General features: G+C 43.1%; 1 protein-coding gene and 2 long non-coding RNA genes across 4 annotated transcripts; 1 reads left to right on the forward strand and 2 right to left on the reverse strand.

The window, feature by feature from the left end:
• Nucleotides 1-424: 424 nt before the first annotated feature.
• gnpat2 (glyceronephosphate O-acyltransferase 2) lies at nt 425-9,790 on the forward strand. 2 transcript variants are annotated; one of them, XM_052052622.1, is made up of 16 exons: nt 426-631; nt 927-1,142; nt 1,255-1,431; nt 1,506-1,635; nt 3,484-3,611; nt 3,685-3,760; nt 3,822-3,973; nt 4,063-4,181; nt 6,073-6,314; nt 7,183-7,446; nt 7,519-7,598; nt 8,374-8,520; nt 8,645-8,744; nt 8,808-8,901; nt 9,005-9,063; nt 9,195-9,790. In XM_052052622.1, the coding sequence occupies exons 1-16, from the start codon at nt 620-622 to the stop codon at nt 9,245-9,247; spliced, it is 2,049 nt and encodes a 682-aa protein (XP_051908582.1). In that variant the 5' UTR covers nt 426-619; the 3' UTR covers nt 9,248-9,790. The 2 variants fall into 2 exon arrangements, with proteins under 2 accessions (XP_051908581.1, XP_051908582.1); XM_052052621.1 differs by having other exon boundaries at nt 425-631; nt 8,645-8,901.
• On the reverse strand, nt 5,447-7,295 carry LOC127592147 (uncharacterized). Its single transcript, XR_007960069.1, has 2 exons — nt 7,148-7,295; nt 5,447-6,311 (listed from the first exon to the last, which is right to left on the reverse strand). It is a non-coding gene; the product is annotated as an uncharacterized LOC127592147 (long non-coding RNA).
• On the reverse strand, nt 7,866-8,855 carry LOC127592146 (uncharacterized). The gene is made up of 2 exons (XR_007960068.1): nt 8,706-8,855; nt 7,866-8,542 (listed from the first exon to the last, which is right to left on the reverse strand). It is a non-coding gene; the product is annotated as an uncharacterized LOC127592146 (long non-coding RNA).
• Nucleotides 9,791-12,131: the final 2,341 nt, after the last annotated feature.

Genomic DNA, 12,131 nt, shown 5'->3' on the forward strand with positions numbered 1-12,131 from the left:
ATGTAACGTACTGTATCATGTTGTATAATTCTTATACTGCCCCCAGGTGGCTACGGCGTGTACAGCAGAAGGAGCACCACGTTGCTCACTGAGTGAGGCAAATTGACATAACAGTTTACTGTACTTACATTTTATTTAATTATATCACTATTCTGCATAGTTTTGGTAATATTTTGGAGTGGTATGTTTCAAAGAAACATTTCTACTCATTTCAATGGGGAATAAAATTACAGAATTTGGGACTCCACTTCGAGTTACGAGGTTGGTCACAGAAAAATACGATCTGAAATACAAACAATAATAATACGCGAAGACAAATACATACCAATCGTAAGACTTAATTAATGAGTCTATAAAACATTCAAAGATGTTGTTGTTTGGAGTGGGGTAGGAGACTGTTTCACGAGGAACAACTGAAACCGAAAGTGAAAGCATGCGACCCTCTTTCACATAATGCGGAAGGTCTGCTGGCATGTGTCACTGTTTAAGTTTTACCTTTGCTCCCTTCGAGTGTTTGTGTGGATTTTCAATCGAGTTGAACGCCATAACAACCAAAAGTGAGGATTTGGTACTGCGACCGAGTTAGGTTCAGCGAGAGGCACTGGACGACCATCAAGAGATGAAAAACACGGTAAGGAGAACTTTTGACGTTGCTACAGTTGCTTGCTCAAACAGAATCAGGACTGAATCCACAATTAATAAACTGCGGCTTCTGCCCTATATATAGCACAATAAGCTGAAAAGGAATTAGTACTCTGTATAGAATATAGAATAGATCTTGGGATAACAGGTCAACTGAATTACCTGCTTGCCATTTTTCGGATTTATTTGGGCATTTGAAGACTTGACTCTTTGTAGATACTTTATGGTCACAAGCAAATCCATATGCAATAAATAGAAATTAACAGTGATGTGGTGATTGTCAGCATTGGAAGTATGTGCCGCTAGGCCTTCAGGAGGATGATAATGATGATGAAGAGGATATGGTGGACATATTGGAGGCAAGGAGGCAGAGCAGTGACATAAGCCATGCCCTAAGGACTTTCAGGCCACCTTCCTACAGAGGTGCAAAGCCCTTCTCCGCCGATCAACTCAACACAGCCGTGCTGGCCTCCCGCAATGTACGCAGCGTAATTGTTGAGGTGAGCACGCACCCCAAATCAACACAGAAACATTCTAACCCCTTAAAAAATGCCACAGTTTTGTTAAAGTAACGAAACCAATGCGGGATTTCCAATCTGACGTGTTACCCAGGTTGCTATGGAGACAGGGTCACCACCGGAAGCAGTGAGAGCGCAGGCGGCTGCCATTTTGAAGGAGATGTCCCAAAAGCTGCAGCTTGGATTCGTGCGTTTGATGGGCTTCATGCTCAGCAAAGTCCTCAAGCGCATCTACTCCCACATCTACGTCAACATGGACGCCCTCCACACGGTCGCTACATTTGACGCGTTTTTACAATTCATTTTCATGTCACACTTTCATTTGAAACATTTTGCAATTTGTAGCTTCAGCAGGTGATATCGGACACGACTGTCATCCTGCTGCCCAACCACAGGAGTTACACCGACTTTTTAGTCATCTCTTACATTATGTTTACCTACGACATCCCGCTACCTGTCATTGCTTCTGGACTGGGTAAGTAAATACTTGTTTTATGATAGCCCAAATTGACAAGTTTTTCCAAGTAATGAGCCATCACATGGTCAATTTTTTTGCTTTGCAATAAGAGCCCAACATAAATACCGCACTGCATCCAATAACAGTGGCCCGCAACATTTTTAATCAAAGATGCAAATACATTTTCTTAATGTATTTTTTGCGCTGATTCAGAATCTCGTTTTTCGTCAGTACATCAGATTTTCCTAATAATAACGAGAACATGATAACAATAACATATATTAAAGTAATGTATTTAGTAATATTTAGGAATGAAGGGTTAGGGTTAGCAACAGATGGAATTTTTTTCTGCACCATCATAGCTCTAAATGGCCATGCATGGTAAAGTCTGTATTGCGCAAGCTTTTATAGGTCAAACATGAAAAAAAGGAAATACAGTGAAACTCCTCTACAACGAAATCATGTTTGCAGCAAGGCATTTTTCACAACAGGGGGTTTTTCACCGGAGAAAATTTGATCTCAGATGTACACACACGCACAAACGTATGTGTACACGCACACACTAACGTATGTGTACTCTTTATTTTTATTCCAATAGTGCATAAGTATGAGCATTCACTTATTTGACACTTCATATAGTCAGTGTAGAAAGAACAAAGGGAAAGAAATTGCGAAATTTATGATAAGCATTCACCTTTTCACTTACATCAATTTCTTGGATCATGTCTTTTATTTTGCTTCCTTTGTCTTTCATTTTGATCACTTTTAAGAGGTACCAACTTATTCAAAAAACTCAAAACAAGAACAAACATCAAGCAAAGAAGTGTTTCTGTTAAAGGTGTTAATCTGTGGAATAATTTAGAAACTGACCTGAAAATGAGTTAGTCGCTTGCTGAGTTCATAAACTAATTCAAAAAAATAGTACAAACAACCTACATCAATTAGGTGATAAATTATAAACATTAATTAAATATAATAATAGATCAATTAAAGTTGATAAATAGAGAAAGGTACCTCAATATCCATTATGAATACACGAGAAAATTGACACAAGAGTGCCAGGGTGTGTATGTATAAAATCCCGATACAAACCAAAAGTATATCACGGTTAAGGGTAAAAGCATGAGCCTTTATGGAGACTTCTTCCTTCTTTCTTTCTTTCATTTCTGATTGATATAAAAATCATCTATTTATATATAAACACATAACATGGAGTAGGACCAGATCAATTCTTTACTTCTTCCTACTCCCTTGACCATAATTGTGTTGCATGATGACTGATTTCTCTTTCCTTTTACTATTTTACTTACCTTACTTTCTGTTAATTTATTACTGTAGATGTTCTTATGTTCAATAAACAAACGAACAAACAAACAAAAAAACCCTCTCTTCCAATGTCAGCGCCCTTGTCTTAGCTGCTTGACATCAAAGGTCCGTTTTGTAGCCATTTTAGCAATGCAACGTTCTTGCTGCGTCTGAAACTAATAAAAACAAATACTTCCTGGACTACTGCGCATGTGTAAACCAGTGTGGTAGTTACTGTTGCCCTTTCCAAACGAAGCAGTTAGAGGTCACTGTTCGATTAGACTTCATTGCAGTGAATCTCGTTGCGAGGCAAGAGCAGAGAAAAAGATTTTGTACAACGCAACAGGGTTTTTTTTTCATTGTATTTTTTCACACTCGGGGGGTATTTTCACCCATGTAGGTTTCATTGTAGAGGAGTTTGACTGTACCGCAAAAATCGAATGTGCTTGAAAACAAATAATGACAAACCTAATGCTCTTCATGGCAAACATCCACTGTGATATAAACATCCAAGTAGAGACTGACCATAGCTGTGGTTTTTTTGCCTACTGGGATGTGAAGCTCTGGCAGGGATGAAGTTCATGGGCGAGATGCTGCGTCGCTGCGGCGCGTTCTACATCCGACGCGACATCGCCTCCAACATGCTGTACTGTGAAGTGCTGTCAGAATATGTGAAAACCCTAGTCAGGGTAGGACATGTTTCTGTTATAACCAGTGAGTGTGTGGAAAATCTACTCAACTTAATTCGTGTGTTTTCCATAGACAGGATTTGCACCGGTGGAATTTTACATCGAAGGCTTCCGGAGTCGTTCACTAAAATCCTTGACACCCAAGTTAGGTGAGTGATATCAAATCAATGTTGCACAATGAGATCATAATTGTGTGTGTGTGTGGCACAGGTATGTTGCAGATGGTGCTGGATCCCTATTTTAAAGGCGAGATTGACGACGTCACCTTGGTTCCGATCAGCTTGAGCTACGACCGACTTCTCGAAGAATCTCTGCTCGCCCGCGAGCTCCTGGGCATCCCCAAGCCCAAAGAGAGCACCGTGGTCCGTCACGTTCATCGGGTTCCCTTAGGCGTCGGTCATATGCGGTCCGTCACGAGAAAGTAACCTGAGGTCATGTTCTCGTTCCGCAGGGTCTGCTGAAGGCCGCCAGGGTCCTACGTGAGGATTACGGCTGCATGTATGTCAATTTTGGTCGGGCCATGTCAGCCAGACAACTTTGTCAAGGGAAGATCGAGCCGCTCATATCCATGTGAGTCATGCTGACATTTCACAATACCGTATTTTCCACACAAAAAGGCACACTGGATTATGAGGCGCACCTTCAATGAATAGCCTATTTTATAATTTTTTTCATACATTGGGTGCACTGCATTATAAGACGCAATCTACAATGCATCCACTAGATGGAGCGAAGGTAACGCCAACAGACCGATCAGATGTCAGTAAAACTTATTTAATAAAGCAGCGACACAGTTCACTTAACCAACAGCAAGTTATAAAATTGACTCGTTAACGTTGAACTCTCTTGCCGCTGCTCTATTTCCGTGTTCAACTGCTTAACCGATCGCCTTAAGTTTGAACAGCATGTCTCGAGCAAGGAGCTATTTTTGGGTTGAAATTTTACCGTAATGAACATACACAAGGCGCATCGGATTTTAAGGCGCTTTGTGAGCTTTTAAGAAAATGGAAGGCTTTTAGGTGCGCCTTTTAGTGCGGAAAATACGGTACGAATGGTTTCAATGTTTCACAATGCTACAAAATAAAACGCAATGAACACATTCATACACAGGCTGCCGATGACCTTGACACATGCCGAGTACAAATGAAACTCACAAAGTGATTCACTTATGTAAGTGGGACAGTGCTCATCTTGATCCATAAGAAAAAAATTTTGGTCACAATTTCTGTCCAATTTATGCATTTGATATAGTTTCAAATTAAGTATAGTGTAGTGCTTATGACCTGAGTGTGTATACAGTGGGGCAGGTGCCCAATGAGATCCAGTAGACCAGGGATGTCAAACTAATTTTTTGTCACGGGCCACTTTGGAGTTACGTCTTCCCTCGGAGGGCCATTACGAGAGTGAAACCGAGTAAATCTGTCATCATTACATCGTATCATTACTTGTACATAAACAAATCAAATTGCAAAATTCATTCATTCATTCATCTTCCAAGTCGCTTGATCCTCACTAGGGTCGCGGGGGGTGCTGCAGCCTACCCCAGCTGTCTTCGGGCAGTAAGCGGGGGAAACCCTGAATCGGTTGCCAGCCAATCGCAGGGCACACAGAAAAGAACACTCGCACTCACACCTAGGGACAATTTTGAGTGTTCAATCAGCCTGCCACGCATGTTTTTGGAATGTGGGAGGAAACCGGAGCACCCGGAGAAAACCCACGCAGGCCCGGGGAGAACATGCAAACTCCACACAGGGAGGCCGGAGCTGGAATCGAACCCGGTACCTCTGCACTGTGAAGCCGACGTGCTAACCACTGGAGTGCCTAGGGCCTCCCAAATTGCAAAATCTCAATGTTATTTATTACATATGACAACAGGACGTTTCGGTCCAGATTTGAGCAAGGATGATGGAGGTTGACACACATAATTTGCTTTCACGGGCCACATAAAATGACATGGCGGTCTGGATCTGGCCCGCGGTCCTTGAGTTTGACACCGGTGCTGGGATTTAAAAAAAACAACAACAAAATGGACAGACGGTATAGGTGCTTGTTTGTTTTGGTGATGCAGCATTGTTTTTGTGAATATTCTGTTACATATTTACATGCCGACTGTCACTCTCAGACATACGGGTTTGCCGTGATAGCTAGCTAGCTCGCTCATTAGGCAACACACAAACTCCTCTCTTAATTGAACTTGATTCTCCTGGTGAGCCCCCACAAATATGGTGGATAGCTTTCAGGTACTTTATACAAGAATATTTGAGACCCTATTTTGATAACATATATCAATGATGTATTTTACACATATAGATGTGATTTTTAATAGCTCAAGCAAGATTTTGTTTGGGTCGGTAATTAGTTTTTTTTTCCTGAAAGTAGTCATCCAGGAGAGGCAAGGACGACATTTTTCTCCTTTACAAGTTCAATACTCACCATTTTCTCATTTGTCATGTTTCCACAGTGACGCTCTTGAAATGCCCTCAGCGGAGAAGCTGGTTTCTTTGAACCGGCTGGCTCATCTGATAGTTCGAATCCAAGAACGGGGTTCCTTCAGCAGCCCGTGGTCCCTCATGGCTTGCCTTCTGCTGCAGTTGCCGCTCTCGGTCCTGACTCAAACGGGCCTGCCTTGGTCATGCCTTGTCGAGAGGACACTCTGGTTGAAGCGGTTGGCGTTGAACTTTGGGGCGCGGCTCAACTGGCCTGGTGGGTCCAAATGAGAGATTGTAAATTTATTGTTCAAACTCTTCTTAAGAACACACGTGTTCCAATCAGCCAAACACTATTGCACCTTATTGCCTGAACACACACACACACACACACACACACACACTGTTAGTGCCATTTTGTGGCATGAATTAAGATTTTCAAAATCTTTTTGGTGGTGGTGGGATATCAATTAGTAATCCCTGTATTCAAAATGTCAGCCATACAAACTCCACGAAGGCAGGTTGGATTCAAACGGTAAACCTCAGAACTGTGAGGCGGACGTGCGAACCACTAGGGCACTGTGCTGCATAATGTTCATGTCTTAAAAAAGGAGTGTTGAGTTGTAGACACTTTGCAGCTTTGAGCGAGATCAGACAGATTAGGTGAATGGGAGTTGGCACAAGCATTCACACTCATTTACGGGGATGTTGTCTGGGATTACCGCACTGATCCCAAGAGGGACCTTCTCAAGCATCTCATGTCATCTCCCATCAGTTCAAAAGCGGGAAGCGACCGAGTACCTTGTTACTTTTAAGTACATGACTCTGTACTTGTCGATTTATTTTTGGCTGCCACTTTAGTTGACTTGCTACATTTAAAAACAGATCGGAACTTTCCTCACTCAAAACAGGCTCCTTCCTTTTTCCAACCTCATCCATGATGTTGCGTAAACGAAATTGAAGGCTCCGAGAATGATTTGTCGTCAACTGCAGTGTGTCCCATGACTTCCGAAACAGTTTTGGCGCTCACATTTTTTGGGGGTGTGTGTTTTAGGGATGAAAAAATGTGTGGAGTACAAGAATAGAAATGTCATGTATTACTTTTGTCACCTCTGGATTAGTTGTTGCCATATGTCACACACCAGAACATGTCCCGGATTTGGAGGTGATTTCGTCAGCCGTGGCTCTCCATTACCCCTCGGTTCGCCTCAAGGCACAACGTGTCTTCCTGGTCGTCGAGGAAGTGGAAGAGGTGGCGGGCCGCCAGCCAATCAGCACAGAGGACAGCGTGGCCAAGATGGCGGCGTCCATGTTGATGATGGCGTCCTACCGCAACCAATCAATTCACCTTTTTGTCCGGCCGGCCCTGCTGGCCACGGCCTTGAGTCTTTCTCGGAGCGGCCGCAGAGGTGAGCATGCATAAGTGGCTACTGGGTAACCATGGTAACTTCAATTAAAATGATGACCTGGTGTTATCGCAGATGAGGTCTATGCGTCCTTCTGCTTCCTCCAGGACATCTTCAGGAATGAATTCATTTTTATTCCTGGTAAAGCTGACAAGGTAAATGCATCAGTCATCTGTTTTTTTTTTGGTTGGGGGGGGGCGATCCATAAAACTGGTAAGTATGTAATAATGCCCGTAAACCAAAGCGTCAGGGGCAGTGGCCGACCTCATCCCTCAGAAATGTCCTTCTCTTTCCATTCCAAGTTCTTGCAAGATCGAACCAAATCGAACATCACCAAAAAACAAAACAAAACAAAACATGTCTTCCGATTGGGAAAATATGTCGACAGCAACCAAATAGTGTTAAATTCACAAAGCTAGTAATTTTCACCATTGTCTCAGTTTACATTTAATACAGAGCAGTGACTCTTTCGGACAATAATGAGACAGAACATCTAGAACGGCAACAAAAAAAACACTTTATCCAGCAAAATCTTCCTCATTGATGTGTTGACTTACATATTCTATACAGCAGTGATACATCCAAGGTCAGGCTAAAAACCAAATTTGAACGTCATTATAGAATCATATTTTTATTCGAGAAGTCGCTGCCCTACCAGCCCCCATGAAAATGTACTTTGACTTTAACCCTTTGAGGGACAGCGGTTACTACAGTGGACATCTTATCATGTTATCAGGTTACAGGGTGCATGAAAGGGTTAGTTTCTATTTTACTGCATTTAACTCATTCACTCCCAAAGACGTTTTTAAACGTCTTTTGAGACTTGGTCCAGAATTGGTTGGTACTGAATGAGTTCATAGAGAGAAGGCATTCTTATACATATAAAACAAATTAACCAACAAACGAACAAGGACAAAATCTGAATTTCAGGATTTTGAGGAGGCGTGCTACCTCCTGAAGAAATGCGGCGCCCTGCACGTGACTGACTCACAGGAAGTAACGGCACCCGAGGGAGACGGTGCGGAGGTGTTGTCCTTCCTGCGCTCGCTTCTGAAGCCCTTCGTTGACTCGTACCTGGTACATTTCGCCTTTTGTGATTCTAATAGGGCGGTTAAATGTGAGGAAATGGGTTGGATGACTTTTGGTGGAGTCCACCCCGGCGGATCACGCTGGTTCTTTGATTGGTGCGTTTGCCGTCTAGGTCATGTTGAGGTTCCTCAGTGATCAGGACGCTCACGTCATCACGGAGCAAGACTTCCTACCCGCTGTGAGGAGCCTGGCAACCAAGCTCATCCTCTCAGGTAAGGAGCGCAATCGCTTTTTCATCCGCCGATATCGACTTTCTCCTGGGTCTACACTGGCAGGCCATCTCCACACCTACGAGACCCTCTCATCCGATCTCCAGAAGAACGTCCTGGCGGCCCTCAGGAGGTTGGCGGCTGTGACAAAGTTGAGGGCGTGAGTAATGAGATTAGCCAGGGAGAAAAAAAAACCTGTTTGGCTTCTAAGCTCATTTTGTCTACAGCCTGCTTGACTGTTTTGTCTCGTTTGTCATTTACAGGTCAGAGAAGGCGTACAGTGTGGATAAAGACGCCGTGAGACAAATCGAAGGCACACTCTGTAAGAAGTACCACGTTGTGCTGCAATATGACGGTTGTTTGGGGCAGAATGTTGAGAAACTCGACCAAAAGTAGTGCAGACTTTGGGAATGGACACAGTGTGTCACACTGAAGTGTTTTTCTTGTCCCTAGCTGGGCAAATCCGTCCCCAGAAGCTCCAGACTGAACCTGACGCAAGATTTTAGTCTCCACTGGAACGTGTCCAGCCTCGGCATCCAGAGCACATTTTGCACTCTGACCTTCACTTGAACCTTTCCTCCTTCTCCTTTTTTTGTTGTTCTTCTTTTCTTTCCGGTGTCTTCAAGAAGAGTTCTGAAGACACCAGCCTTTGTGATTGTATTCAAACCAATGACCTTTTTAAAATATGTCTTTCGGATACGATATTTTATATGTATTAGGCTCACACTGAGAAGAAAAAAAAAAGACGTATTGTGAAATGACAAATAATTTGAAATGTCACCAGAATGAAGTTGCGATATCCAAAGTATAACAATATCATTTTTATTCTATGCATCAATTCATGATGCATAGATTTTCAATCAATCAATTTTGTAATGTAATTAATTATCAATCAATTTTATGATTGTTAATTAATTACATTTTAATGACATGGATACAAGTAGGCCTAATGTCAAATATCAAAACAAATCAAGTACGTGTTTTGAGACTTTTATTTTTTTAAACTTCTTTACATATCAATAAATGGAAAACAGGCATAACAAAATGCACCATGGACAAACCATCTTTCTTTTTTCCCCTTTGTTTTTACTTGGACGCCGCCGTCTCCTTCACCAAGAGTGAGCGAGAACCACAGGGCAAAGTTCACAGTTCATCACTGCCGACCGACCGGCCCGCACTGCAGTTAAAAGGCCTCGTTGAGTGCCGGTTGGCCGAGCCACCCGACACTATTCTAGGTACACCCGCGCCGCTAAAATGTCGATATTATTTAGATCTTTTATTTAGCTTTGCGTCAAGATCCAAATACCACAAAGAAGCTTTTAGTACTTCTGCCACCTTACTTATGGAATTAATAACCAGAAAAGTTAGCAAAATTCAATATTGACCAAGATGTACAGTGAACTCCAGTTTCTCAACGTCAAAGAGTGAGACCCAAAGAGACGATAGATAAATTATTTTAAAGTTTTTGTCAAGTGAAAATGGATGCTATGACATCTAGCATGCTTCTTATGCAAACACATCCCAACAGGGTTGAGTCCTGAAAATATATCCGCTAATAGCCTCTGGTATCTCACCGGAGTTTTTCCAAGATGTGACAATGAGGCACTCTGCGAGCACAGTGTCCCAGACTAGCTGTCATGTTGGACCTTTTTGGTAGGACCTTTTTTTTTTTTGTCCTTTCTGACAAGCCGCTCTGAAGCAACCACAACTGTGGACTATCCGACAAGAAAACTTTGGTGCCAAGGAGCTACGTAGAAGTGAGTTGGGGATTTTCATTTTGACGAAAGTAGTGCTTTGCTGCCATCTTGTGGCACCTATTGGCAATTATAAACCTTTTCAGGGGGGCATTAATTATTCGCAGCGGGGCTGTTTCTCTAAGTTTCCCTAAATTTTGTGAGTGGCGTACAGTTGAGCTAATAGGGTTTGATTCTTTTCGCAAAAGCGGCGCTTTTTCCAACAGCAGGTGTATCTCACTGAGTGTCGGGCAAGCAGGCACTACGTCCGTGCCAAGGATTATCTGTACACGGGCGGCACGTCCACCTTGATCCGCAGGGCGCTGACGGGGTCCTGGCAAAAGACGGAAATGTACTCCAGCACTTTGGAGTTGAGCCTCTTCTCGCTTTCCTTGGCGCGGTGGCGCTCCTTGTCCCAGCGCTCGCGCTCGCCGTTCATCTGCGTGAAGAGATTGAGCTGGATGGCGCGCAGCGTGGCAGCCAGCACGTAGGCGCCGCCCTGCAGCCCGTGGCACAGCGCTGCGCCCATGCTCAGCGCCGCCGCCATCAGGTTGGGCATTGTCTCGCACAGCACGCACGCACCTTCCAGGAGGTGGAGCGTGCAAGTGCGGCACGTCGGCGGCGTGCCATGCGGCGCCGGGCCCTGGTACTGGGCACGGGCCAGGAGGTGGTGGACACAGTCGCTGAAGTGGGCGATGGCGCGGCGCAGGGGCAAAAGGGCCAGGTACAGGTGGCACGCCGCCTTGGTGAGGGCATGGAAGAGCAGACGCAGCTCCAACACGGCGTTGCCTGGCCGACAAAACGAGAGATTAGGAAGTGGCCGGGTCAGATTGGAGTCTAATCTAATGCGGTGACTAATGTCACAGAGAATTAAAGTCTCATGAGAAGTCACCTGAGCACGCAAAGCATGTCGTTTGACTGCAAACAACTCGAAAACAAAGAAAAGAACTACAATTAAGCATCTTGGGTGTCACATTGACTCGAAAAACAAACCTGTGCAAGTTCTCCATTCTAAATTAACAATGATCACTACCAGTACTGTGAAGCACTTTTAAGTATCTGTAACTTCTAACTTGATTTTTCTTATGATTTTTTTAACTCCATAGATTTGAAAACATCGATACTTTCTTCCTTGTTAAAATAAGATGATTAGTTTTCCAACCCCCACAGATGATGTGATGTAAAAAACAAAAAAGATGGAAATAGAGAGAGGCTATGGCAAATCGGAAATTAAATTTTGGTTGAATGATTAATTGATATTGTGAAAATTTATACAACAGCATGTGAAGCAGGAACCCATATTAAGAAGAATTGATGAATGATGTGAGCTCCAAGGATGATTTGTTCCACAAATGTCCATCTAATCTAGAAAAACAGATGCAGGCAAGGCATATTTTGGGTGTCCGTATCATTAGCTAATTTAGCATTTAAAAAAATAGTTTATTACATTAACAAAGCTAACGGAACATTTTTTGATGGCATAGGAGACGGAACCCATGCTAGCTTGCTTGTTACTTCTCAGTAATAACACTAAAATATTTAATTACACAGGGAAGGAATTTTATGTAGGTTTCTTTTATTTTCTGAAGGGAAAAAATCATGTTCACGTTTTACTATGACTTATTTTTTTTCAGATTTTAATTGAGTAAAAGGAGTC

Source organism: Hippocampus zosterae, chromosome 19, assembly GCF_025434085.1.
Source record: "Hippocampus zosterae strain Florida chromosome 19, ASM2543408v3, whole genome shotgun sequence".
NCBI lineage: Eukaryota > Metazoa > Chordata > Actinopteri > Syngnathiformes > Syngnathidae > Hippocampus > Hippocampus zosterae.

Excerpts from the sequence above, each read along its gene's own strand:
- gnpat2 (XM_052052621.1), top strand. Across the intron at positions 1,432-1,505 it reads ACATGGACGCCCTCCACACG|CTTCAGCAGGTGATATCGGA; the intron begins GTCGCTACATTT and ends TGCAATTTGTAG. Across the intron at positions 8,521-8,644 it reads CCTTCGTTGACTCGTACCTG|GTCATGTTGAGGTTCCTCAG; the intron begins GTACATTTCGCC and ends TTTGCCGTCTAG.